The sequence below is a fragment of the Panthera uncia genome (genome assembly GCF_023721935.1).
Source record: "Panthera uncia isolate 11264 chromosome C1 unlocalized genomic scaffold, Puncia_PCG_1.0 HiC_scaffold_4, whole genome shotgun sequence".
NCBI lineage: Eukaryota > Metazoa > Chordata > Mammalia > Carnivora > Felidae > Panthera > Panthera uncia.
In genome coordinates this window covers 103,340,425-103,366,670 of record NW_026057585.1, presented here as the reverse complement: position 1 = coordinate 103,366,670, position 26,246 = coordinate 103,340,425, and the positions used below count along the sequence as shown (strand labels likewise).

The following is a 26,246-nucleotide window of genomic DNA, read 5'->3' as shown; positions in this document are numbered from 1 at the left end:
CCACAAAACTCTCTCCTGGCTCTTGCTAGAAGGCTGAGCCTCTGGCCCCACAGCGAGGATGCTGCGGGAGGAGAAAGGCACATTCTGGCAGGTGGAGTGTCCAGCGTGAAGCCCCATCCCCGGCTGCTCCCCTGTCCCCCGGCCCTCCCCCAGTCTTGTCTGGGGCCAGCCCTGGGCCTCGCTGGCCTGGCCAACCACCACCCCCCCCCCAGGGTCTGCTGCCCTCGTGCAGACCCTCGGGCCAGTCCTGGCTCCTGTGCCCTCTGGGCGCTGGGCACAGTCACCCTGGAGTCCTGCCTGGGGCGGGGAGGGGGGCTTGAGGGAGCCGACTCGCACTCCCTGATAAAATAAAAATAGTTGGGAGGAGGCGCCCAGACGCGCAGGGGGAGGGGGGCGCGAGCTGCTTCTCAGACGTTTAAATAATCTCCGCCATATGTGTGTGGGCCTGTCCCTCCCTCCTGTGAGGCGCTGGCCAGGGGCCGGGCCGATCCCCCGTGGGTGCGCGCGGGAGCCCGGTGCAGCGGCTGGGGCCTGCTGACCTCTTCCTCTTCTTCTCCGCCCAAGCACAGTCTGAGTGCCCACTGCATGCGGAACTGGCCCCGCTGCAGAGCAGAGATGCGGCTCGGGGCGACAGGCGGGGGGCTGAGGACCAGTGAGGGCTGTGGCAGGGACAGGCCGGCGTCCGGGCCAGTCGGGAGCCTCGGGCTCCGTGTGTCCGGCCGTTGCTGTCTGTTCTGAGTCAAGTGGACACGGAAGGGCTCAAGCCTTGAAGATCCTTCGAAAAGGCAGAGAAATGTCGGAGGGGAGAGGGGCTGCGGGAGGTGGGGGGGCTGCCCAGCCTGGGACCCAGGGCCGGTGCCCTCAGGGAGGGGGGAGGAACGCACCCCACCCCCCGACCCTTGCGCTCATTTGCTCAGTGAAGGGGCAAGGGAGGGCCTGACCCGTGCGCACACCCCTCGTGGACGGGGGCCCGTGACACCTCAAGAGTGCCGGTGAGTGCGCGTGCTCGCACAGGGGAGCCTTTGGGCATCGTTTGTGGGCTTTGTTGCACTTTCCAGCCCTCCCAGGGAAGAGGCGGGGGTGCTGATCGCCCCTGGCCTCTTGCCCCCTCCCGTGTGAGGGCAGGCTCAGCCTCCAGTGTAAAAAGGAAAAAGCCAGTGCTGGCCAGCTTCTGACGGCGAGGACGTTTCCCCCTTGGGGAAGCTGCCACTGTGTCCCGTGGCCACTGGAGGAAGAGAGGAGGGAGAGCCTGAGGGGCATCCTCTGACAGACAGGGAAACTGAGGCATGGAGACAGGCAGGCCGTCCGAGTCAGCGGTTCAGCCACGGTGCAGGGCCGAGCTGAGGAAGGTCATGAGGACCTTTCCTCTGGGGTGTCAGTGTGGGGGGTGCCCTCCCCGTGCCCTTGCCCCACCCGGGGGGGGTGTCACCCGTTCATCTGTGCCGGGCACGTCCAGGCACCAGCCTCCTCGGGGATGGCAGCCGGAGGTGCCGGCACTGGCTGGTGGTGGCTAAGCCCTGGAGGCTGGACGGCCACCAGATGACCAGTGACGGCCGTGCCGGGCGCCGGCTCGTGTCACCTCGTGGGGCTGACTTGGTGGTCTTGGCACCAGGGGCCCAGCCTGTGCTTCTGCTGTGGGCCAGTCCCGAATGGCACAGGGACAAGCAGGACAGGACAGGGTGGTCCCTGCCCAGCGGTGCCCTGGGGGATCAGGCAGTGTGCAGATGAATATGTGCGGTCTCGTCCAGAAGCCACAGGGAAGGCGGGAGGATGCTCAGAGCAGCAACTCAGGTCACAGGACTGAGAGCCAGGAGAGGTGTGTGGGGCAGGCGTGAGGAGGAAGGGGCTGGGGGGACCCCTTGTGCCCCCTGGAGCCCTCCTGCCCCTTCCTGGCGAGGCTCCTGGCTGACCCGGGTAGGTCAGGTGTGGACTGGTTCCGGGCTCTGGAGGCCAAGTGTGGAGACTGAGCCCCCGCAGGGCTGGTGACATGTGGCTGCTCTGGCGGCCACATCTATGGCACCGTTGGGGCTGGAGGTGGGGACCGACCAGGGAGTGGACTCTGGCTGGGGTCAGGGTGCTGGGATGTCAGTCTCCCCCGGACGCTTTTGGCGGCTGGTGCTCGCAGGCCAGGCGGGGTGGTGGCGAGTATCCTGGGTGCGGATGGAGTGAGCCCATGGGTGGGGTGAGCTGGGCTCCTGTCCCTCCCGGTGTTGGCCTGGGTCTGCTCCCACGCAGCACCTGGGGTGGGGGTTTTCTCCGGTCCTGGGACCTGTTCCCTTCTGTGACCCTGAGGGAGGGGGTGGGGGCTGGCTCCGGTGACCACCTGTGGACACGGGGGCCCGGCTCGTGCGTTTGGGGACCTGGTCAATGGTAGGTGCCCCTGCTCTGTGCTTGGTTCTTCTGGGCTCTGCTGCCCCTCCCTTAGAGGCCTGGGGCTCAGCCCCTGTGGGGGAGGGTGGGAAGGGAGGAACCTTACCCCCGCTTTGGGGGGCTGAGCCATCGGGGTTCGGGGCCCGTCCTGGGTTCAAGCCCAGCTTGGCAATCGCCTGGGGCATGGCCTTTGCAGGTACCCAGCATGCTCAGCGGCACTGTGGGGGCAACATGGTGTCCCCAGAGTCAGGAGCCCCCCCCGCCACGGTGTCCTCAGACCCTGGTCAGAGTGTCAGAGCTCAGGTGGGGGTCACCAGGGTCTTGCGGGCAACAGAAGGGCTTTGGTGGCAAAGCCCTGCATCAGGCTGGACTGATTGGACCGTCCCCCGCCGGGTCAGTGAGGACCACCCTGGGCTGGCTGAGGAGGACTCAGGGGTGAAGGGCCACTCAGTGTGGGCCCCCTCCTGGGCTCCCTACCCGGGGAGATTAGGGCACCAGAGCCCCCCTGGCTGATGGCGGGAGACCATTGATCTGGGCTGAGAGCCCAGGGGCCTGACCCGAGGATGGCAGGGTGTGGCCGGCTCAGGGAGCTTTTGTCCGGGGGGAGGTGAGAAGACCCCCAGAAAGGGGCCAGGCGTGGGGGAGGAAAGAGGCGCAGGTGTGACCAGGTGTAACCTGGGTTTGAAGAGCCGCAGGCTTTGAGGCAGGAGGGGATGCCCCAGCGTCAGGGAGGGCCCGCCGAAGGAATGGGGCCGTGACACAGGACCGGCAGGTGCGGCCTGGGGAGCCAGCCTCGGACCCGCCTCCCGGCCTCCTGCTCTGGTCCCTCTGCCCCGCTCCAGCTGCCCCCCGAACACGCAGATGCTGTCAGGGCTCCGCAGCCGCGTCTCCTGGAGGAGACCCAGGACGATTTCTCTTTCTAGAGGCTGGTGGCTTCCTAACCTGATTCCACACAGTGCCGCCTCCTGAAGGGACTGACTCGGAGCCGCTCTGGCAAAGGCTCCTAATTGGGTTCTGGCATTTGGCTTTGAGTCGACTGCGTTGGCTCTGGGCAGGTGGGGCCCTGTTCCCTGTGGTCAGCCCGGGACACCCATCACTAACTCCTCATGGCCTGCCGCCTCCCCACCCCCCGCCCCCCCCCGCTCCGACCTCGGACCGGGCTGTGCCCAGCTCTGTGGCCCAGGCCCCAGCCAGTCGCCTCTGTGCTGGGGATGGAAGGGTGACAGCCCAGTGATGCCTGCGTAGGGGGCACGCGGGGGACCAGGGGCTCGGGGGCTCAGCGGCAGACGGGCTCCGAGGTCCTCGGAACCGGGCGCCAGTCCTCGCGGCCGCTGGTCGATGTGACCGTGAGGTGGGGTTCTGCCCCTCGGGCCTCGCGCCCTGGGAGAGGGGGCATGCCACCGTCTGTCTGTCTTTGCCCGGCTCTCCTCCTCGTGCCCAGAGCTGCCTGCCCCAAAGGGCTGTCCTCGTCTGGGCCTTCCCTGGTGTGGCCGTGAGTGGGCCTCGTGTCCGGTCAGCAGATGTGCAAGCAGGTCCTCCCTGGGCCCGGCTCTCCCCCTCCAGGCCGGGCCCGCCAAGGGAGGGCAGCCTCTGGAGGCAGAGCTCGGCGACGAATGCGCCCAGGGCAGTGGGCCGCCTCCCGGAGCGCTCTGCCCCAGGGGCTGGTCCTTGGGAGCTGAGGCGGCACAGCCGGGGGCCCGGAGCAGGATGAGGCGTCTGGGAGTCCGGGACCCAGGCTCGGGGACCGGCAACTGTCCCTCCAGGGCTAGGAGTCGAAGCAGAAAGGGGCCCCCCGTGTCCCAGGCCCTCCCCGGGCCGGACAGGCCTGGGCAGGCAGCCCGCCCAGCTCGGCTCCTGGTTGCGGCCCACGGAGGGCTGGACACTGAGGGTGGGGTTCTGCTGCTCCCGTCACCCCTCACCCCCACTCCGGGGACCACAGGAGCCCCTCAGAGCCCCTGGCAAGTACCAGGGACGTGGGCTTGGGAGCTGGGGATGCTGGGGCGCAGGCTGGGACAGAGAAGGGGCAGCAGGGAGGGCGGTGGGGGCACAGTGGACGGTCCCATGAGGACCGTCACCCCAGGCCTTACAGCGGTGTTCTTTGGGTCCTGGGGTGGCCTCTCTGTCTTGCCTGTTGTCGCTCAGCCGGGACGTGGGGGCTGCCCGCTGCCCTCCTGGTCTCCAGCTGGGAGTTCCCTTGGCCTAAATCCTCTGGCCAGCTGGGCTGGACCCGGGCTTGGATTAGCACAGGGGATTGGGCAGGGGGTGGGCGGGGCTTGCAGAGGCCCTGCAGTTGCCCTGCCCTCAGACTCTGGGACGCTGCTTCTTTGGGGATCCCTTCGTGGCCCTGGCGGATGGGCAGGCTGACCTGGGGGCCATCTAGGACGGCAGGTGACGGTTGGGCCAATGTCAGAGGGACCTGGGAGCAGCCCCGTGGGGGCCTCGCAAGGCTCTAAGCAGGAGGAGGAAGAGGAGGAAGAGAGAAGGAGGGCCCGTGGAGCCCCTGTGCCACCCGCCATTGCCTGACCTGCTGCTGAGGCGGGGTGGGGGACGCGGGCGTCCTTTGGCCTCTGTGAGCCACCCCTGGCCATCGTCCTAGCATGTCTGTCCCCTGGCCGTCTACCCCCAGCCGGACCGGGGGAACAGTGGCCTGCCTGGCAGAGGCCCTCCTCTGGGTCGGAGCGAGCGTGGCCGTGTCCCCGCCGTGGCAGCTCGGCCCGCTAGGTAAGGGGGCAGGCCTGGCCCTCCTCGGCGGGAGCCCCGCCTCAGAGCCACAGGGGCCAGGAGGGTGGGGGCTGCTTCTGGGAGTGCAAAAGGCCCCCCTCCTCCAAAGCAAACCTATGACCTCCTGCCCCTCGGGTCTCCCTCTGGGGGTCATGGGGCTCCCGCTGCACCCCCGGCCCACCTGTCTGACCCCAGGGCGCCAGGCAGGCAGCGGGGGAGGGGTGGTGGGGGTTTGGGGATCAGGGGCAGGGCTGTGGTGGGCATGCTGGCTGGGCACTCAGGTGGCTATAAAACTTTTGCTGAGGGGTCCCTGGCACTTTGCAGGGGTGGGGGTGGCACCTTCAGCCGGGATGGGCTGGGGCTAGCGTGCTGGTGAGGGACGAGACCGCGCCTAGAGGGGGGCAGAATTCCCCTCACTGGTGTGAGACAGGGGTGGGGTGGAGGCCTGCCCGGCTGGTGATGAGAAGGTTGTGTCTGTTCTAGCTGGGCCGGCCCACGGAAGGCCCCACGTGGGACTGTGTCCCGCGCCCCCGGGGCCTGGTCTGGGTGCCCCTTCTGGAACCTGTTCTGGCCTCTGCGCCCGCCCCTCTCCCCCTGTCCTGCTTTATCTCTCCCCTCTTGCTACCTGTGCACCAGCAGCCTCACCTGTGTCCTCATCGCTCGGTGTCTCTGTGGAGCTCAGCCTCCCTGTGGGACCTCCCACCACCACCCTGGAGTGTGAGGAGTCCCACTGGCTGATCTCCTCAGGTGGCATTGCCTCCAGGGGGTCCCTTAGTGGGTGGGTCATGTGGGGTTGAATTATCAATGCTGCAGCGTCCTGGGCTTTCTGTAAGTAGGTGTGAAGGGCCCGGGGGGCTGGGGCTGACCCATCCCCGGCCTGGAGCCCCAGAGCCTGCAGCCTCTCCAGCCCTGGGGGGCTGCTGGCCTGGCTGGGACCCCCTCCCCTCAGGACCTGGGAGACGTGAGAGCTGCAGACAGGAGGCCAAGTGGACAGAAGAGGGGAAGGGAGGGCGGGGAGGGGTGCTGGGAGGAGGGTTTGTGTTCTGGAGCTGAAGCCTGGTGCTGCCTTGACCTCCCAGGGCCCCGCTCTGTGGCCTCTAGGGACAGACCCTCACCCTTCCTGCAGGGAGGAGGAGGAGGGCGGCTTTCCCCAGTGGCACGGGAAGCAGGTGCAGGCTCCCAGGTTAGACCACGGCCTGGCCACCCACAGAGGCCCTGCTGCACGGCAGCTCCTGAGCGTGGCCTCAGCCACCACAGCCCCTCGTGTGTCATAGGCATTGGGGCAGGTCACGGCAGTCACTGGGGCTGGGATGGACACGGTGGCTGGAGTGAAGCGAAACCAAGCTGCAGAGGAACAGGGTCCTGCCTGGGACCCCGCCTGGCCCGGGGCAGTCGGGGAGGGTGGCCGTGGCCGGGGCTGGGTGGCTCGGTCTGTTTCTGAGCTTGGGCCTGTGGCCCGGGCCAGCGCCTGGGGGTATGAACCCGCCCCCGCGGAGGGCCGGTGGGCGGGCGGACGGTCTCCGCACCCCTTGTGCACGGGGTGGTGGGCGGTAGGGCTGGCCCGGCTCTCACGGCGCCCCGTCTGTCTTTGTGTCGGTTGTCTTCTGCCCGCCGTGTCCATGACGCCCAGTGGAGAGATGCATGAGCGCCATGCAGGCGGGGACACAGATGGTGAAGCTCCGCGGCAGCTCCAAGGGCCTGGTCCGCTTCTACTTCCTGGACGAGCATCGCTCCTGCATCCGCTGGCGCCCCTCGCGCAAGAACGAGAAGGCCAAGAGTGAGCAGGCGGCCTTGGGGGCGGGGGGAGCTGGGGGCTGCCTTGGGGGAAGCGGGCTGCCCTGGGGGGCGGAGCTGGGAGCTGCCCTGGGGGGGAGCGGGCGGCCACGAGGCAGCTGGGGAAGTCTCCGGGGGCCTCCGGGCCCGACACAAGCATCTGGTTGGCCTTACAGTTTCGAGGTGATCTCTGGGCGTCAGGCGCAGAGGGATCAGGGCCCCATGCCCTTCAGGACCTGTAGGACTGTGGGGACCGAGAGCCCATCTGGGATGGTCTGAGGAGCAAAAAAAAGGCCCTTCCTTCAGGGTAGCCGGGTCTAGACCTGCCGTAAACAGAGAGAGAGACCCTTGCGGGGCACATGGAGGGCAGGGCTTCAGTGCCACATGTTAGCTCAGGCGACCTGGGGCATGAGGACTGGCATGGGGCGTGGGGGCTGCAGGGCCACCCGGGGCAGGAGGGGGCCTGGGCTGGAGGGTTCTTGCAGGGGTGGAATGGCGAGGTGGACGTCGGAGCAGGGCCTGTCAGGGACCAGGCTGGAGGCAGGAAGGGACACGTCAGGGTCCTCCCAGGCCCGGAGAGACCCAGCTGCACCAGGGCAGGGCCTCAGCCCCGCAGTTGCCAAGGGCACAGCTGCCGCCATGGGGCCTGGGAGCCTTGGCGAGGAGCCCCTGGGAGGCATCCTGGTGGTGGTGGTGGGGGGGTGGTGCATGGGGCTGCCCTCTGGGCCCATGATGCTCAGATGGGGCCCCTCCTCTGGGCCCGGCACTGCTCCCCGTACTGGGCATCGTGTGGGAGCGGGTGATAAGGCAGGGGTGGGCAGGCCGGGACTGGGGGAGGCCGTGTGCGGTACTCAGACCTGACTCTAGCCTTGGAGGATCCCGAGGAGGGAGGAATGGGGGGCAGCTGTCCTCTGCCAGCACCCCCTAGTCTAGGGCCCGGGACCCCCGCCCCTGCCATGCACACGCACGCATGCAGGGAACTGGAGAAGAGAGGTGGGCAGGCCCCCCGCCCTGTAGGCGGGCTCTGTACTCCCGGGAGCTCAGGGGGTGGGAGCAGAGGACAGGAGGGACACCCCCCCTCACTGCACGGACGAAGTCCCCCCTCCATCACAGCTCTGCCCAGGATAACTCCCAGAAGGGCACGAGTCTCCCCACCATCACTGCCCTGCCCAGGATAGCTCCCAGAAGGGCACGGAGCCCGCCGGGCAGGGCTGCAGGAGATGGGCGGGTGGTGTTGGGAGGTGGTGAGAGCTGGCAGGAGGGTGCGGTGGTCGGGGCCCAGCCCAGGGGGCCGGGCTCCCAGAGGGGATGCCTGTGCCCTGCACGGCTGGGAGGGGCCCTGCCGCCTGTGCAGGAACAGACCTGAGAACTCGTCTACTCGCGGTAATTCAGCTTTGGAACGGAGGCCCCGTGGAGCCCCAGGTGCTGTGGCCAGTAATGAAATCCTTGGTGGACCCGGAGCTGGTGCCCGCCGGGCAGGACCCCGCCGCACCCCTGGCCCCGCGGCCTGCTGGAGCCAGAGCCTCCTAGGGAGGCGGCGCAGGATCGGGCCAGTCGCCCTGTCAGAGTGGAGACGCGAGCTGGCTGGAGCCTGACGGACAGAATTGGCCTGTCTGGGCTCCCTCACCCTGCAGCCTCGGCTAGTGCAGAAGCCACGCGCCTGGGGTTGCTAACTAGGGGGAGGGGGCTGCCCCCGAGAGCACGAGCCTTTCTCACACCCCGGGGGAGTGGGGAGCAGCCCTCAGGGTCAGAGCAGAGCAGGGAGGGGTGGGCTCCCCAGCCTCAGCACATGTGTACTTTTTCTTTTCCCCACCCTGACGGTCCCTTGAAACACCCCTTCCCCGGCTCCCCCAGCCTCAGATGGGAAGGGGACCCACAAGGGGACCGGCCTTGTCTCTCGCGGGCCGAGCGGGACAAGCTGCTGCGGCAGACGGGGGCGCCAGCCCCTGGGGACAAGCTGTGACCGGCGGCCGCCCCTGCCTGCCCGCAGTCTCCATCGACTCCATCCAGGAGGTGAGTGAAGGGCGGCAGTCCGAGATCTTCCAGCGCTACCCAGACGGCAGCTTCGACCCCAACTGCTGCTTCAGCATCTATCACGGCAGCCACCGTGAGTCGCTGGACCTGGTCTCGCCCAGCGGGGACGAGGCGCGCACCTGGGTCACGGGCCTGCGCTACCTCATGGCCGGCATCAGCGACGAGGACAGCCTGGCCCGGCGCCAGCGCACTAGGGACCAATATCCTTGGTCTCGGGGGGCGGGTCCCTGGGTGGGGCTCTCCTGCCCCTGGCCGGGTCACATGTTTGGGGGAGGGGAGGGGAGGGGAGAGGGGGGGAGGGGAGGGGAGGGCGCGGCGCGCTGGGCCTGCTGGACCCGTGTTGGTCCCTGACTCGGCCCTAAAGTGGCTGAAGCAGACATTCGACGAGGCGGACAAGAACGGGGACGGCAGCCTGAGCATCGGCGAGGTTCTGCAGCTGCTGCACAAGCTGAACGTGAACTTGCCCCGGCAGAGGGTGAAGCAGATGTTCCAGGTGGGGTCCCCTGCCTCGGGCACCCCGGGCACAGGCTCTGTGGGGCTGAGGCTGCGTCCGGAGAGGAGGGGCCCTGCCTGAGCGGCGGGAAGTCCTGGGCGGGGCCTCTGGGCCCACAGTCAGTGGGAGGCGAGGAAGCGGCTTGCCCCTCGCCCTGCGCCCTGCGTCTGCTGAGATGCCCCAAGTGGCCGCCTCTCTCTCTGCAGCTGTGCGGGGCCCTCCCTGGCAGCCTAGGTATTTGGGGCAGGTGTGGGTCCCTGAGGGAAACCACCCAAAGGAGGCTGCACCCCCTTTCCTCCACTCCCCCCACCGACTCCCCAGCCTTGATGAGGCACACCGGCCTGGCGGGGTCCAGGGTGCACCCTGGCCCGTGTTGCAGCCTCAGCTCTGGCTCCCCGCCCCCTGCAGCCTCCCGGTTGCAACCACCCCGGTGTTAGAAGTTATGAAAATGCATCTGTCAGCTGGGAGGCGGCCTTTATTGTCTGTAATTAGTTTCTCTCTTTCCGGAACTCCTGCTGGAGCAGCGGGGAGGAAAGGTGGCATCATTGGGTCCCGGTTTGTGGAGTTGATGGGCAAGCAGACCCAGGAGGAGGGCGCTCTCTCTCTCTGTCTCTCTCTGTCTCTCTCACGCGGGCACACACACACACACACACACACACACACACGCACACACACACCAGAGCAGGGTGGGGCCAGAGCAGGGGTGGGGACCCCGCAGCTCAGAGCACAAGGGTCTGTGCATGAATGAAGGGGCGAGTGGGATGCTCTCGGGCTGCTGGTCAGGGACTAGGGGGGCTCACAGGGCCCCTGCCCGGGCAGTGAGGAGCTGTCAGATGGCTCAGGCCTGAAGATCAGCCCCCTACCTGTACCCTGCCTACCCTACCTCCAGGGACAGCTCTGGGCTGAGAGGCCCTTCCAGAATGGAGAGGCTGTCAGGGGCCAGGCAATAGGCTGGCTTAGAACTTGGGGTCCAGCTTGGCCGGTGAGGTGGGAGGAGAGGAGTGTACCCTTACAGAATGGGGTGAGCGTGCACAGAAAGGTCCAGTGCAAAGTCCTGGCTTGAAGATGCACCACGCTGGGAGCTCTGGGGAGCCCATGCCCACCTGCCCCTCTTCTAGGGACACTGGGCCTCTCACGTGCTCTCTGGGCACAGGGGCTCCCCACAGAGCCCTCTGACCAGCCCTCGGCCTGGCTGTGTCTGGGCTCCAACCAGATCCCCTTGAGGAATCCCAGAGCAGTGGGGACAGACCCTGCGGCCTATCTGTGGGGCCTGCAGGTGGGGCGGACTCCGGGCTGGCTCTGGAGGGGGAGTGAGCAACAGGGGTGGGAGACTGATGTTGGCCTAGAGCTGGGGACCCCAGGCCCTGGGTAGCTCAGACCCCAGCAGCCTTGTCCACGGTAGTCCCTGAGTGCCTGGGCCTCCCTGGCCATCTTTGCGGCCGACCTTGCGGGGCTCTGGACCCCAGAGAAGGAGGGCTGGCCTCCAGCCAGGCAGAGCAGCTCTGATAATTAGCATCAGTCCGGTGGTCGAGGAGTCTCTGTATTGTTTCCACCACCTGGAAGTGCCTAATCAAAGGAAAGATCTGTGTGGTGGGTAAAGAGCGCCTTGAACATAGTTTCAAGTCTGAGATAACAGTGGAGTGCAGGCCCAGCGTAGGCCTCGGGCCGCAGAGCAGCTCCAGCCGAGCAGCTCTAGCCGAGCGTGCCTTCACCTGCTGCAGTCACAGTCTGTGGAAAGAGGGGCCGAGGAATTACATCAGGAGGCAATTCTGGGGCTCAGAGGCCGGGTCTGTCCTTAAGGGTTTCCTGAGGGCTTCATCCTCATAAAATATTCTCATTCACCCCGCGGGCTGGCAGCTGGACAGAGAGCAGGCAGCCACCCCGCCCTGGGCTCCTGGCCGGACCGCCCAGCACAGAACTTGGGGATGGGGGGAGGCCAAATCACCCTGCGGGCTGGACACTCGACACACTGGGAATCTCTGCCTGGCTCCAGCCACACTGTGGGGAGGGCTGCTGGCCTGGCTCTGTCCCAGGGGGGTCCTTTGGTCTGCAGTGTGAGCCAGAGCCTGCAGCCAGAGCCTGGCTGAGCCTGCCGGCTCTCAGACCCAGGGCTGTCCTCAAACCGAGCTCCAGGCACAATGAGGTCTTTGTCTGGTGTCTTTTGGGCCCCTGCGCATGTGGCTCTGGGCTCTGGTCCTGTCCCAGCCTTGGCACAGACGCTGGGGTCCTGGGGTGGGATGCTGGGACCTTGCTGGGTGTCCACTTCAGTGCCGAGCCAGGACTGGCCTTCCCAAGAGCAGTACTCTGCCTGGGGACAGGGACATGGGGGTGGCTGTGGCCACTTGATTCTCTGGTGATGCTTCTGGTTCAGAGAGGGTCTCAGGGACGTGGCACCCACCCCCCAGCCACCCCAGATTGTGTCACCACATAAGGAAAGACTCCAGATGGCGCTCAGAGCCGGAAGTGCTGCTGTCCATGGTGCTGACCCAATGTCAATGCCTGCTGTGCAGCCAACCTCCAGACAGGTCCTTCTCACACCCCACCCCCACCCCACCAGCCCTAAGAACTGGGGCTCTGGATCAGCACCTTCTACGGGACCTTTCTTGTCCATTCCCAGGGATCACCGTGGCCCCAGGGCACCTCAGGCTCCTCTGGGCAGCCTGGCCTCTAGTCGCTGGGTGCCCTTGTCCTCTGTGTCTGTCCCTGGCCTTGGCGTTTGGTGTTCCCAGGGTCTGACACTTCAGTAGATGCTCCCTGAGTAAGTGGGTTCATGAAGAAGTTCATGGTCTCACTGGGGTCACGGTGGGTTTGCCCCCGGCGGTTCCTGCAGGAGTCGTGTGAGCTGCCCTGTCCGCAAGACAAAGACAGTGGCCAGGTCCTCTCATCTCTGCTGTGGAGACTGAAGCCTGGACACTCTTGTGCACCTTGGGGCCTTGTGCTTTTCTAATCAATGGGCAGCAATTGTAATTACAGGCTCACAGCCCAGGGTGGGCATTAACTCCAGGGTGGGGTGTCAGCTCCCAGAGTGCCGTATTGATTCCAAAGTGAGGTGTTGACCCCCAGGATGGGATGTTGGCTTCCTGAATAGGGTGTTGGATCTCAGGGTAGAGTGTTGACTCCCAGGTGAGATGTTGGCTCCAGGGTGGGGTGTTGACTCTAGGGTAAGGTGTTAGCTCCAATGTAGGGTAGAGGCTCCCAGAGTGAGGTGTTGGCTCCAATGTGGGGTGTTGACTCCAGGGTAGGGTGTTGGCTCCCAGTTTAGAGTGTTGGTTCCCAGGAGGGGCATTAACTCCCATAGTGGGGTTTTGACTCCAATGTTGGATGTTGGCTCTCAATGTGGGGTGACTGTGCCAGGTGTAGGTGCAAGTTGACCATGAAAGACTGGGACTGGGAGGGCAGGGTCAGATCTGTGTGAAAGGATCACTCAGTGGCTTCTTGGTGGGAGAGTTGGAGCGAGATCCCGGTAAATTCACTGCTGCAAGGATCCCAGGGAGCTATCGGGGTGGGACATTGGGGGACCCAGAGGCTTTGGCTTGCAGGAGGCAGACACAGATGACCACCAGGGTACGCTGAGCTTTGAGGAGTTCTGTGCCTTCTACAAGATGATGTCCACCCGCCGGGACCTCTATCTGCTCATGCTGACCTACAGCGACCACAAGGACTACCTGGACGCCGCTGACCTCCAGCGCTTCCTGGAGGTGGAGCAAAAGGTGAGGGCACGACGGCAGGAGCAGGGTCCTGGCGTATATGGCCTCACCTTTGGCTCCCGGGGCACTTGAACCAGTTCACTGTGACTGAGAATCCTTCAGTCTGGAAGGATGGGCCACAGCCTGACCCTCAGGGTCCTCAAACCTGCCTCCACTTAGTGAACCTGCTTTGATTCCCATCATGGGCCATCCCAGCATATTTCAGGGTGTGTCCCATGGAGGCCCTGAGTGGGTGGCTCCTCGGTGGGCCTCTGAGCGGCTCAGCCATGACCACAGATACCCTGAGCCTCCTCAAGGGACCCTGCACTTGACCACAGCACCTTCAGCATGGAGCACCTCATAGAACTGGGGCTCCATGACCCAACCTTCCCACCTGTTCCAGCCACGGGTCTGACTAGCTTGTACCCCCTGAGCCCCAGGCCCGTTACCACTACCTTTGACCCATTTGTCCAGCAGATGCCCAGATGCCTCCAAGTGCCAGGGGGGCTACCCACCCATTTCTCTTGACTCTAGGCCTTCTTGTCTATACCAAGAGGCCTGCTGCTTCCTGGGCACCGCCCTGCTGACTGGGGGCCCAGTGTCCGGAGGCTCAGGGATGTGGGCCCCTCAACCTTGGCCCAGGCAGGGGCTGGGTGTCACCTGCTGTGGCAGGCAGGAGGCTGGAAATCCATAGTGGGAGAGGGGAAGGCCAGTGTCCCCTGAGGAAAGAGTGTCCCCGTGGTGGGGCCCAGGCAGTGTATATCTCCCACCCTAAGGGCTGGTGGGAGGCGGCCGTGAGGACCAGCGTCCACACTTATAACTTCCTGGGATCGTCAGGGACCCAGTTTGGGGCAGAGAGTGGGAGGGGCAGTCAGCCTTAGGTTAGAGGCCACGGGCAGAGGCTGCTGGGCAGGGCCGGGGGCTGGGTGGCTGGAGCAGCTGTGGCACCCAGGCTGGGTCTACACGTATCTACCCAGGATCTCCACCCCCCCCCACCCCCCGACTGTCCTGGGTTGGTGTCTGCCCCACCTTACCCCACGTGGCCGTCCTCGGGGCTGTGCTCCCAGGACCCCTCCCCGCTACTCACACAGTTTGCTGGGGTTCCATCCGCGTGGAAGTGTGCCTGCCTCCTCTCCTGTCCTCCTAGGGGAAGCCCTGGGGTCTGACCCAGGCAGGAGAGGCTGGCACCAGCCTGGCTGGATGCTGATGCCCCGGGCAACTCACTCCCAGCCCAGCCACTGTGGGCAGCATTGGGATGAGGCCGCGGGTTCTCTGTCCCTGTTGCCGGTGTACGTGGGGGTGGAGGGTGGGAAAGTGGCCCTGTCTGGGAAGGGCAGTACTGACTCATTATTCCCTACCCTTTGCCCTAAGCTTTCCAGAAGCTTTTCCCTATATCTGGGGCCAAAGCTGTCCACCAGGTGGGTGGTTTGAGCCCGGACCCAGCCCCCAGACTCTGGGCCTCCCAAGGTCCACAACTACTCTGGGCTCTGACCCTATTTGCCCCGCTTCCCCGCTATCATCTGATATCCCTCCCCCACCCCTGCCTACACGGGACTTCCTAGAAGCCCTGCCGGTGAACTTGCTTCCGGGAACTGAGGGCTCCCGGCCTGGGCTGCATGGCAGGGCCCTGGGAGACCACTCAGCCTCCGACCAGGGCAGGGTGGCGGGGGTGGGGGGCGGCATCGATGCCCAGGGCCGCTTGGGCTCGGCTTCCGTGTGCAGCTTTCCCGAGATGGATGTGGGTTAGGCAGCAGGGGGAGCCAGGTAGGGGAGGCTCCCTGTGCCCCTGGGGCTCCTCCAAGGTGGGACCGGTTCTCCTGCACCTTCTCACACATAGGGCTCCCTGCCAGGCCTGCCCTCGTCTACAGCTCTTGAGACCCCGACACGGTGGGAATGAGGGGTGGGCCAGCTGATGGGACCAAAGACCCCTCCCCTGCATCAAGGATCCTGTCCGACACAGCTCTTCCAAAGCCATGTGATCCACCAGTAGTCCTCTGGCCACTGAGTCCCAAGTCTCACGACACTGAGTGTAGCCGGTGTGCCTCCCAGTCAAGGAAGCACCCTGCAGGCGCCCGAGCCTCCCCCTGACGCCCACCGTGGGCAGTCTTGATGCGACAATCAGAGGCAGCCTGGGAGGCGGCGGTGGTGCAGGAGGAGGAGCAGGGGGAGCTGCCTGAGGCTAGCCCGGGGCCAAAGACGGGCTAGCCTGGGCTGAAGCCCCTACTCTGGCCTAGATGACGGGGGTGACCCTTGAGAGCTGCCGGGACATCATCGAGCAGTTTGAGCCCTGCCCAGAAAACAAGAGCAAGGCGGTGCTGGGCATTGACGGTGAGCGGGGCATCACTGCGGTCCGGCTGTCCCGGCGGGCTGATGGGCAACCTGGGGGCCTGGACAAGTGGCCTGGGCAGAGAGTTTACCGTTCCACGTGGCGGGGGTGGGGGGCGGTCCTGAGATGAGCCCCGTGGCGGGGGGGGGGGGGGGCTGGCACGCAGGCGCTAAGCACCCTCCCACGCTCCCCACGCAGGCTTCACCAACTACACTCGGAGCCCCGCCGGCGACATCTTCAACCCAGAGCACCACGGTGTGCACCAGGACATGACGCGGCCACTGAGCCACTATTTCATCACCTCGTCCCACAACACCTACCTCGTGGGTGACCAGCTCATGTCCCAGTCCCGGGTGGACATGTACGCCTGGGTCCTGCAGGCCGGCTGCCGTTGTGTGGAGGGTGAGCGGCGGGGGCCGTGGGAGTCCGAGCCCCCCTCGGCCCGGGGGCCTTGGGCTCCGGGGGTCTCTGAGCAGGGTGTCTGCCCTCCTTCCCGGGCAGGGGCTGTGATAGGCCTCTCCTGGTGTTAGTTGCTGAGCAAGAGGACTGACCCCAGTTAGTCCGCGAGCCGCGGGTCTCTGGGCATCGGCGGCCAAGCTCCTGGAGCTGACTGACGTCTGCCTTCCCGCAGTGGACTGCTGGGACGGGCCCGACGGGGAGCCCATTGTGCACCATGGCTACACTCTGACCTCCAAGATTCTCTTCAAAGATGTCATCGAGACCATCAACAAATATGCTTTCGTCAAGAATGAGTGAGTGGCTGGGACGGGGGCGGGGGTGGGGGAGGGGCTCGTGCGGCCCTTCCTGCTACTCCCCCACGTGCTTTCTTGGGGGCAGTGTTTGCAGAGGCCAAGGGGCTGATCTGGGGGTCCCTCGTTGAGGCTGAGGGTCAGGGAAGGGAGTGGAGCTGCAGCTCCGGGGAGAGGGAGGGCAGCGGGCGCAGGAACCGACAGCGGATTGGCTGAGCAGGGTGCGTGTGCGAGCAGCCCCCGTCCACACACACTTGGCGACCCCTGCTGTCAGCCGCCCTCAGCCGTGGTGGCCCTGGCACTAATTACCCCCGAGAAGCTACTCTGTGTCCAAACTCAATTTGCTGTCACTCAGCTGTAGCTACAGACACCGTTGAACAGAATCCTATTTAGTTTCTGGAAATAGAAGACCGCTCCCCTGCCCCCCCCCCCACCCCAGTCACCTTCAAGTCCTGGTTAAACAAGGCTCAGAGGTAAGAAAAGAGCTAATTTAATGAGGGAGGGGAAGAGAAGCCAGATTGAGGACATAGAAATAGAGGGGCCCCTCCTGAAAGAGCTTGCCCGAGCTCTGTCTCGGGCTGTCAGGAGGGAGTGGGAGTGAGGAGTGGTGGCCTGGTGCCTAGACTTGCAGGTGAGAGAGGCATCTCAGGGTAGGGGGGCTGAGGCAGACAGATGTCCTGTAGCTGCCAAGGACCCAGGGACGTGCTAGGGTCTCAGGATGGGGCTTGCCTCTCATGTGCCAGCATAATCTTTGCAGACATAGGGTTCTTCCCTAGGCCCTTGTGCCACAGGCTTCAGTCCCTTGCCCGGGCAGTAGGGAGAATACCTTCCCGCCAAGTCCTGTTTGTCCTCTCTGCACCACAGGACTCGCCCATCTCTTGCTCTGATTCATGCCATCTAGGTCTGGGTCACCTACATTTTCTAAAAGGATCATGTTGCCTTTCGACAAAAATCCAAGTAAAATGTGCACACGGTTAAAAAAATAAATCAAACAGGGGCACCTGGGTGGCCAGTCGGTTAAGTCCCACTTTGGCTCGGGTCATGATCTCACGGTTCGTGGGTTCAAGCCCCATGTCGGGCTTTCTGCGCACAGAGCCCACTTTGGATCCTCTGTCTCCCTCTCTCTCTGCCCCTCCTCTACTCACGTTCTCTCTCCTCTCTCAAAAATAAATAAACGTTAAAAAAAATTAATAAATAAATCAAACAACTGAGGAATGTGTAATGAAAATGCCCATGCTATACTCCCTATTCTGCACTATGAAGGTGATAACAATGTTCTACCAGATGGAATGTGCCAGGCTTATGTCTACTTTTCTTATGGGGCCGATGTTGGGACCCCAGAGCCATTCACAGGGCAGTGTCTCCAGTATCTAGGTCAACGAGATTATTTTTCTCAGTCTAGTCATTGTTTCATATTGCACCTGTTTACTTCACATTATTTTTAAACCATGACTGGCTGACTTGCTTGCATGTTTCCTTTTGTTTTCCTGGAGTTTCTAATTGCCTTTGTTTTTTCTTATTGGGCTATGAATTGCATGCCTTTTTAACCTGTCCCTAACATCTCCCAGATCCTTTCCCATCCACGCAGTTGCTTTTCAAAGCCATCGATGGGCCCCTTCTCAGAGTGGCTGTCAGTTCCATCTATCTTGGCTGCTGGTGAAGATCTCTTTTCATTCACTGGTGCAGGTGACTTGAGGTCTTACACATTTGGGGGCCTAGCCCTCCCCTGGCTTACTCCGCTCCTTCCACCTTGGGGCCACAGGTACCCAGTGATCCTGTCCATTGAGAACCACTGCAGTGTTATCCAACAAAAGAAGATGGCTCAGTATCTGACGGATATTCTTGGGGATAAGCTGGACTTGTCATCAGTGAGCGGTGAGGATGCCACCATGCTTCCTTCTCCGCAGATGCTCAAGGGCAAGATCCTGGTGAAGGTAAGCCCCTCCCTGCCCCTTCTAGGGCCAGCATCCTGCTGGGCCTCTGGCCTCTGATCTGTGGCCAGGTGAGGGGCAGTTGCCCTGCTCTGGACAGTACAGGGCTCCACACCATCTGTGGCAGATTTGAGGAGTCAGGGTAGGCCCTGTGCCCAACCTGGCCTCAGTCTCCCTCCATGGTGGCCATTCAATCTAGGGACCTCTGTGTGCACACCCAGGCGTTTCCCTCCCACACTGCTGCTGCAAGGAAGTGCCAGACTGGCTTCTGCCCTGTGGCCTGAGGTCCACAAGCAAGCTTGAGAAAGGCTCCTTCCCTTTGCTGCTGCTCCTGTGGCTACTGGCCTCCCAGTACTTCCTGCAGAACCCCTCCCATGGTCCGCCACCTCCCCCCAGGGCAAGAAGCTCCCTGCCAACATCAGTGAGGATGCTGAGGAGGGCGAGGTGTCTGATGAAGACAGTGCAGACGAGATCGATGAGGATTGCAAACTCCTCAATGGGGATGTGAGTAGGGGCTGGGAGGCCCTTCCCTTCTCGGGGGGCGGGGGAGCCGCAGTCCTGAAGAGCGGGCTCACGACCTTGCTGTGAGAAGGCAGTGGCTGAGAGAGGGACATCGGGCAGATGTGAGGGTGCTTTGCACGGCAGTTAGACAACTGGGCACACCCTCAGCCGGGGTGGGGGGCCTTCCCTGCCTGCCCCTTCACCCAAGACGTGGCCCTGCACTCCCAGCTGGCAGAGGTGCCGGGGCTGGGGGCTGGCTGCACGGGAAGGGAGGAGTGAAAAAGGGCTTGGCAGAGGGGGGCTGGGGGGACTCTGTAATTAGCATCTTTTCTCCTCTGGGCACTGTTCTAAGCCGCTGCTCCGAGGCGGGAAGGCATTATTTCTCCCTGAGGGGCCATCGGATGGGAAAATAATTGTGCAGGAGCTTCCCAGCCATGCTGGCTAATTGTTTGAGAAAGCCCTGAGGCAGCGGAATTCTCTGCTTGGATGTGCCCGCATATTTCTCTGGCTCCGGGTGACAGGACACCCGTGTTCTCTGACACCTAGGGTGCACCCCTCCAGCCTGGGCTCTGGGGCACCCAGATGCCCACGACCCAGGCGCTTCCCTGGAGGGGCCCGAGTTTGTTAGGGCTATGATGGGGGCTGCTTCGGACAGAGAGGGCACCTAGAGGCTATGCCCCGGGTGCTGGCGGCCGGGCCGTCCATCCCTGCCCCCTGCCCATCTCCTGAGGTACATCGTAGCCACTGGTAGGATCCCAGATCCCGAGCTGCTTCGGGCTCTTGGAGCCCAGCGTGGCCACCGGGCACACCGACTGCCTCCCCCACTGGCCAGACACCGGAATCCCTGGGGGCGGCGTTGTGCAGCTAAAGGGATGCACGTGTTAAAATCTGAGAGGCCTGGTTCAGAGCCTGGAGGTCACTGGCTGTGGCCCTGGGGCAGATCGTAGGCCTGAGGTGCGCCCCAGGAGCTGGGAGGTGTGGGGGTAGGCAACGCAATGCGGGGGTGAGTGTGCGGCCAGGGGCGTGAGAAGCCAAGACGGGGTTCGGGCTCCCCGGCTCCAGCAGGCCCCCGCGGCCCTGCCCGAGACCCTGGGGGCCGTCACCGCTGCTGCCTCGGGGCTGGGGGCTGATGACAAGGGGCGACCGTGTGGCTCTGGCAGGCCACCACCAACCGGAAGCGTGTGGAAAATATCGCCAAGAGGAAACTGGATTCCCTCATGAAGGAGTCGAAGATTCGGGACTGTGAGGACGCGAACGACTTCACCGTGTCCACGCTGCCCCCGTCCGGGAAGCTTGGGCACAAGGCAGAGGGCAAAAAGGTGAGAGCCCGACGGCCGGTGACGTCAGCCTGCAGCCGGGTCAAGGGCCTGGAGCACGAGGTCTGTGCACACCGGTGCACGTGTGTGTGCATACACACACGCCCCCGAACCCGTGCACACACCCGCACACACCTATGCGTGCACACACGCACCTCTGCGCACACACCTGCACTCACCTACTTGTGCACACGCACACCCGTGCATACGCCTAGTTACCTAGTTGTGCACACACACACCCGTGCACACACCTGCACACACCTACTCATGCACACACGCACCTCTGTGCACACACCTGCACAGACCTACTTGTGCGTGCACACAACTACATACCTAGTTGTGCACGCACGCACGCCCGTGCACACATCTACACACCTAGTTATGCACACCTGTGCACACACCTGCACACACAAGCCTGCGTGTGCACTCATACCACTGCCCGCTGGCCCTGGTGCCTGCCGGCCTGCCTCTCGACCCCGGCTTCTCTAGGAGCTCACCTCAAGCTGTTTTGATTCTGATCTTAAGGGACTTGCAGCCTTCCCTGTGTCACAGGGCGGCTGGCCAGGGTGAAGGGGTGGCCCCATTTGTGTGGTTGCTCTGGTGTGGTTGACGGCTGTTTCCTTGAGGTCCCCAGGGGAGCTGCCCCCCATCCCACACCCTCCACCCAGGCTGTGAGCGGGAGAGGGTGGGCACCCCCCACCCCCACCCCCCACCCCGGGGATTTGCAGCTCTTTGTGGAAGGGGACTTGAGCATTGCCTGGGGACTGGAGGCCAGGCACCTCCTGCTGAAGGGTCTTGTGAGTGACAGAGAGGGGCACACAGCGTCTCAGAGCCCAGACAGTCTTGGGGAGCTATCTAGCTGGTCCAGGCCTGGAGTCCCCGACAGCCTCACGGGGAAGCAGGGCTGGGCTCTTGGAGGTATCTCATGGGGAGAATGGCAGGCGTGAAGCATGTGTTGGGGGGGCGCTAGGCCGGGTCGGCGAGGCTGAACAGTCTGGGGCCCGGCTGGAGAGGGGCCGCGAACCTCGAAGGTCAGGTGCATCAGCTGAGAGGCTCAAGTGCAGCTGATCCCCCAAGGGCTGTGGTGGGCGGCGCGGCTGGTCTGGGGCCAGGCGGGGTGTGGGTCAGCCCTACAGACCCTGTTTCACGGTGAGCAGGGCTGCAGGGCAGGCGGTGGAGGTGGTGTCTACCCGTTTGGAGAGAGCCCTGCCCTGCCCCCTGCCCCCTGCCCCCTGCCCCTTGCAGAGCTCACCACTGTCTGGGCCCCCGGGAAGGTGGGAAGGCAGGTGGGGGGCTGGGCTTCCCGGGCAGTGTGTTTAGATACAAGTGTCTATCGCACCCACAGGGCACGTGGTACAGCCGGTGCCCCCGGACGCTGGTGGGTCCCTCTCTTGTGCAGGTGGCCCCCACAGGTCCCATGCGGACAGGGCATTGCTTATCTCCAGTGCCCAGATTTCTAGGTGGGGGCTTGGGGACGTGCAGGATGGCAGCTTGGACCTGGGGAACTAATGTCCATGTGACTTTTTGCATGAGGGGGAGCAGGTACTCAGGGAAGGCTTCCTGGAGGAGGAGAAGTTGTGGCAGCTTAGGCTGAGCTGCCAGGCGTGGAGCTTGGAGGGGGCATCAGGGAGGACCCCCCGCCCCCAGCCGCATTAGGCCCGGCTGGGGCACGCGCAGGGGAGCAGTGGGGATGCAGGGCACAGAACTCTGTGTGTGGGGGGGGGGGGGGGCTGGGCAGTGTGGTCATGCACCTGCTCCCACATGCCTCTCTGTCCCCTTTGCCGAGTGGCCAGAGGCTGTGGCCCCCGCTCCCTGGGAGGCAGTGTGTAGGGAGTGTAGGCAGTGTGTAGGAGGAGTGCAAGTGTGTAGGGTATGTGGGGTGCGGGCATGCTGGGGTGCAGGGTGTGCAGGCATGCGGGACTGCAGGGTGCGTGGGTGTGCAGGGGTGCGGTGTGCAGAGGTACAGGGTGTGCGGGTGCAGGGGTGCGGTGCGCAGAGGTACAGGGGCGCGGGTGCGGGGGTGCCGCGTATGGGGGTGGGGTGGCGACGGCAGGTTCTGGCCGAGGCAGCGGCCGCTTCTCCGGATGCTGGGCCAACAGGCGCCCCTCCCTGGTTGTGCCCCGATTCAGAGGCGCGTGTGCAGGCGTTTCAGGCCGTGTTTACAGAGCCGTGAAGCGCGTCGGCCTCAAGCGGCTGCAAATGCCCGGCGCCCGGCAGCCGGCGCCTCTGCCCGCGGGCCGCGGAGCCATCAACAAGTCAGGAGGGAGATGGGCTGGTGTTGCCAGGCCAGGGGAGGGAGAGACACTTGTCGGCGCAGTCTGGGGCGGGGCTGACGCCCAGCGCCTCTGCTGCGGCGGGTCTGTGCCCCGGGGTCGGCACGAGCGCCTCCCGTGCTGCCCCCTGACGGGGGGGGGGGGGGGGGGGACACGAGGAGGGCAGACTCGGGTGGGAGCCGGGAGCCGGCGAGGCGCCTGTCCTGACTCCCCACGGGCCCGGGCTTCTCCGCAGAGCAGGAGTGGGCAGGGGCAGGGCGGGGGCTGGAGCTCGGGGGCGGCTGCGGGCAGCGTCTCGGGCCGCACGCTCCTTTCCCGACGTGTGAGCCACGGTGCACGGCGTTCAGGTGGGGGGCCGAGGGTGCGGGCGCCACAGTGGGCTCTCTGCGGCATGAGGTCCCGTCCCCTGTGCCCCTGGGGTGGAGCTGACCCTCGTGTCCTCCCCCCTCGGGCACAGTGGGGCCTAGCTTGAGCCCCTGACCAGGAGCCTTGCTCACCTCTTGGCCGAGAGGCCGGCGGCCCAGGCCGGGGCACGGTTGGCGGGGAGTTGCGTGTGTGCAGACGCACGTACGGGACCGGGTCTCGGGGGGGGCTGGGGGGGAGCAGGGAAGGTGCTCCATAGACAACCGTGCGGAAGCTCCCAGAAGCTCCCAGAAGCTCCCAGAAGCCCCGAGGGTGATGTGAAACGGCCGCTTCGGGGTCACAGACCGCATCTGTCTAATTAGGTAATACTTTGGTCTCTGCAAGAAGCAGGACAGGACGTCAGAGCTGCAGGGGTCTTCATAAAAGCCTCACATAAGCATGCTCGGCCGAGGAACGTTCCAGACACACAAACAGCACTTATCGTACACTCGCCCTCCATGGGAAAAGCATTCAGAACTGGGGCCTTAATGAGTTCAAAACAGCACTTCTGGAGGAGCCCGTGGGGCCTCCACACTCCCCCTCAGACCCCTGCCTCTGCGCCCCCGGGGCGGGCTGGGGAAGGCTGCCCGGAGCCTCGGAGCCTGGGGCCCTGAGCCCGGGCGCCCCCTTCACCGCTGTCTCTCCGTCCCCTAGGCTGAGGATGGCGTGGAGTCCGGGGAGGACACCGGTGGCAGCAGACGGAACAACCGGACCCTCATGAGCAGCTTCTCCAAGCGCAAGGTCTGGCAGGGCTCCCGGGCAGGGGCGGCCGGCTCCCCGTCCCTGTGCCCCCGGGGGTCCCTGGGCCGGCCCGCCGGGGAGCCCCCTTCAGCTCCCGGGACCCCTGACCTGTCTTCCAGAATCCCCCCTAGCTACATCGTCCCACTGGGGCTGGGGTTCAGAGCCGGCCTCGGCACCTGGCTGGGGCTGGACGCAGCAGGCGCCTCGATGGCCACCCCCCCCCCCCCAACCAGGCACACCAGCCGACGCCCCCGGGTCACTGGGGGGCCCCGCGGGGCCTCACTCCGCTGTCCTTCCGCACAGAAAAAGAGCAGCAAACTAAAGAAAGCGGCCAGCATGGAGGAGGGGGGCGAGGACCTGGAGTCCCAAGGCAGCCAGGGCCGAGGGTCAGTGGCCCGCCCGAACGGAACGTGGCAGCGGGAGGCGCCCAGGCCCCTGTCTGCACGGCAGCGGGAGTTGGATGCGCAGGCCCTGGGTGGCGGGGGGACCGCGCGGTGGGCTGGGGGAGTGGGGGCCCCTGGGCGCGGACCTCGAGGGGGCGGGACTGGCCAGCGTCGCCCCCTGCGCTCGCTTCCAGCGCCCGGTGCGGCCGGGGAGGCATCCTTGGTGGGGTCCGCGCCGGCCCCCGCCCCTCCCCCACGTCGCTCCTGGGTGGAGCCGGCTGAGGCCTGGAGCCCGCCTCCCAAGCTGGGGTGCGCCGGCTGGCCTGAGTCAGGAGGCCCTGACCCCCCGTCCCCCACCCTGTCCGCAGGGCGAGCCGGCAGAAGAAGACCGTGAAGCTGTCTCGCGCCCTCTCGGACCTGGTCAAGTACACCAAGTCTGTGGGCATCCACGACGTGGAGGCGGAAGGTGAGGGGACCGGGGCCCCCCGGGGGGGGGGCGGGGAGGGGGAGGCGGGGCGCTGGCCTGCCTGCGCCCCTGATGCCGCCCCCCTGCACCGCAGTGGCGTCCAGCTGGCAGGTGTCATCCTTCAGCGAGACCAGGGCCCAGCAGATCCTGCAGCAGAAGCCGGCCCAGTACCTGCGCTTTAACCAGCACCAGCTGTCCCGCATCTACCCCTCCTCGTACCGCGTGGACTCCAGCAACTACAACCCTCAGCCCTTCTGGAACGCCGGCTGCCAGATGGGTGCGCGTCACGGGGCGGCCGGCCTCGCTCCCTGGCCGCTGGCTTTGGGGAGCCCCTATCACCCCCTGCCGGTGTCGCCTGGCCGGCCCTGCGGAGGGGGGGGCGGCCCCGGGACCCCAGGACGAGGAGGGAGAGACAGAGGCACGTCCGCCCGCGTCCCCGGGGGTGGACGGGGGCTGGCGGGGCAGGGCCCCGGGGACGTTCTGCCGGGACGCGCACACACGCCCCGCTCACGCACGGGGCTGTGAGCCCAGGGTCCCTGCTCACATAGGTGAGCCCTGGACTCGGGCAGCCGTGGGGGGGAGGCGGGGTGGCGGGCGGCCAGGCGCTGACCGGGCCACGTCGCCTCCCTGCCCGCAGTTGCCCTGAACTACCAGTCGGAGGGCCGGATGCTGCAGCTGAACCGGGCCAAGTTCAGCCTCAATGGCAACTGTGGCTACGTGCTCAAGCCCCAGTGCATGTGCCAAGGTGAGGCCCCGGGGGCCCAGGGACACGGAGCTTCAGCAGGGCCACCTGGTGGGTCAGCCAGGGACACGGCCCCCAGGATGCCAGGAGGGGGTGTGCGGGGGAGGACCCCCACCCTGCCAGGAATCCGCGAGGGGTGCGCTAGGGAGCCCCTCCCCACGCTTGGCCCCCCATGAGGTTTTCCCACGTGACAAGCCTGAGGGGACTCCCCAAGGACTCAGGCCGACACACCCCCAACCACGTTTGGCTTTCTCCCCATTTTAAAGTCTTCCTGCTCCCCAGCTTACAATTGCCACCTCCTCGGGTGACGTGCCCGCAGAGCCCCACCCAGGGAACCCCGCACCCGGCCCCGCACCCGGAGGCCGTGTGCCGAGAGGGGAGACGAGCCGTGCCCGGTCACAGGGTGGTCACGGGGGCGGCCGGCACGCGGACGCCTGGGACCCCCGTGCCGGAACGCCGCCTCCCGCCCCCCGGGCCTGGCGCTCCCATCCAGCAGGAGGGTGCGGTGGGGTGCCCAGCCCGCCTGGCGAGAGGGTGGAGGCCGGCCCCGCTCCCCCTCAGCCTGGCACCCCCGCACCCCCCAGGCATCTTCAACCCCAACTCCGAGGACCCTCTGCCCGGGCAGCTCAAGAAGCAGCTGGTGCTTCGCATCATCAGCGGGCAGCAGCTCCCCAAGCCGAGGGACTCGATGCTGGGGGACCGGGGCGAGGTAGGAGGGGCCCGGGCCCGGGTGGGCGGGGCTGGGGCGCCACGCCAGGCCAGGTGCCAGCCCTGCCCTCCGCGCCCAGATCATCGACCCCTTCGTGGAGGTGGAGGTCATCGGGCTCCCCGTGGACTGCAACAAGGAGCAGACGCGTGTGGTGGACGACAACGGTGAGGCCCCGGGGGCCACAGGGGAGGGCCAGGCGGGGCGCCCCTGTGACCCAGGCAGCCCCCCGGCTGCCCCTTCGCTGGAGCCTGGGTCAGAGCCCAGTCCTCAGGTTCTCCTGGGCCGGGCCGCCAGCCCCCGAAGGAGGCACCGGAAGAGGGCAAGGGCCCAGGTGGCCTCCGGGCTGGACCTGGGGTGGGGGGTGACACCTCCTCCCGGTGGCCTCTAGGATTCAACCCCATGTGGGAGGAGACCCTGGTGTTCACGGTGCACATGCCTGAGATCGCGCTGGTGCGCTTCCTCGTCTGGGACCATGACCCCATCGGGCGTGACTTCATTGGCCAGAGGACACTGGCCTTCAGCAGCATGATGCCAGGTGCGCAGGGGGCCAGCAGGGCAGGGAGGGCAGAGCCCGGGCCAGGACCCCCCCGGTATAGAGACCAGCATCTCCTGCAGAGCCCAGTGTCCCCC

The 26,246-nt window shown here is 65.5% G+C and overlaps 1 protein-coding gene across 1 annotated transcript in view; it reads left to right on the top strand.

Moving 5' to 3' along the window:
* The first annotated feature begins 4,952 nt into the window (after window positions 1–4,952).
* The window catches only part of PLCH2 (phospholipase C eta 2), a 32,101-nt gene continuing 10,807 nt past the window's right edge, over window positions 4,953–26,246 (top strand). Inside the window, 19 exon segments of the mRNA XM_049618240.1 lie at window positions 4,953–5,091; window positions 6,722–6,868; window positions 8,855–9,097; window positions 9,261–9,391; window positions 12,931–13,101; window positions 15,312–15,405; window positions 15,602–15,805; window positions 16,035–16,155; window positions 17,915–18,086; window positions 18,480–18,587; window positions 19,745–19,903; window positions 23,230–23,316; window positions 23,620–23,702; window positions 24,068–24,165; window positions 24,260–24,442; window positions 24,803–24,910; window positions 25,492–25,616; window positions 25,696–25,780; window positions 26,005–26,151. Coding sequence (XP_049474197.1) covers window positions 4,968–5,091; window positions 6,722–6,868; window positions 8,855–9,097; window positions 9,261–9,391; window positions 12,931–13,101; window positions 15,312–15,405; window positions 15,602–15,805; window positions 16,035–16,155; window positions 17,915–18,086; window positions 18,480–18,587; window positions 19,745–19,903; window positions 23,230–23,316; window positions 23,620–23,702; window positions 24,068–24,165; window positions 24,260–24,442; window positions 24,803–24,910; window positions 25,492–25,616; window positions 25,696–25,780; window positions 26,005–26,151 — 2,590 coding nt within the window. The 5' untranslated portion in view covers window positions 4,953–4,967.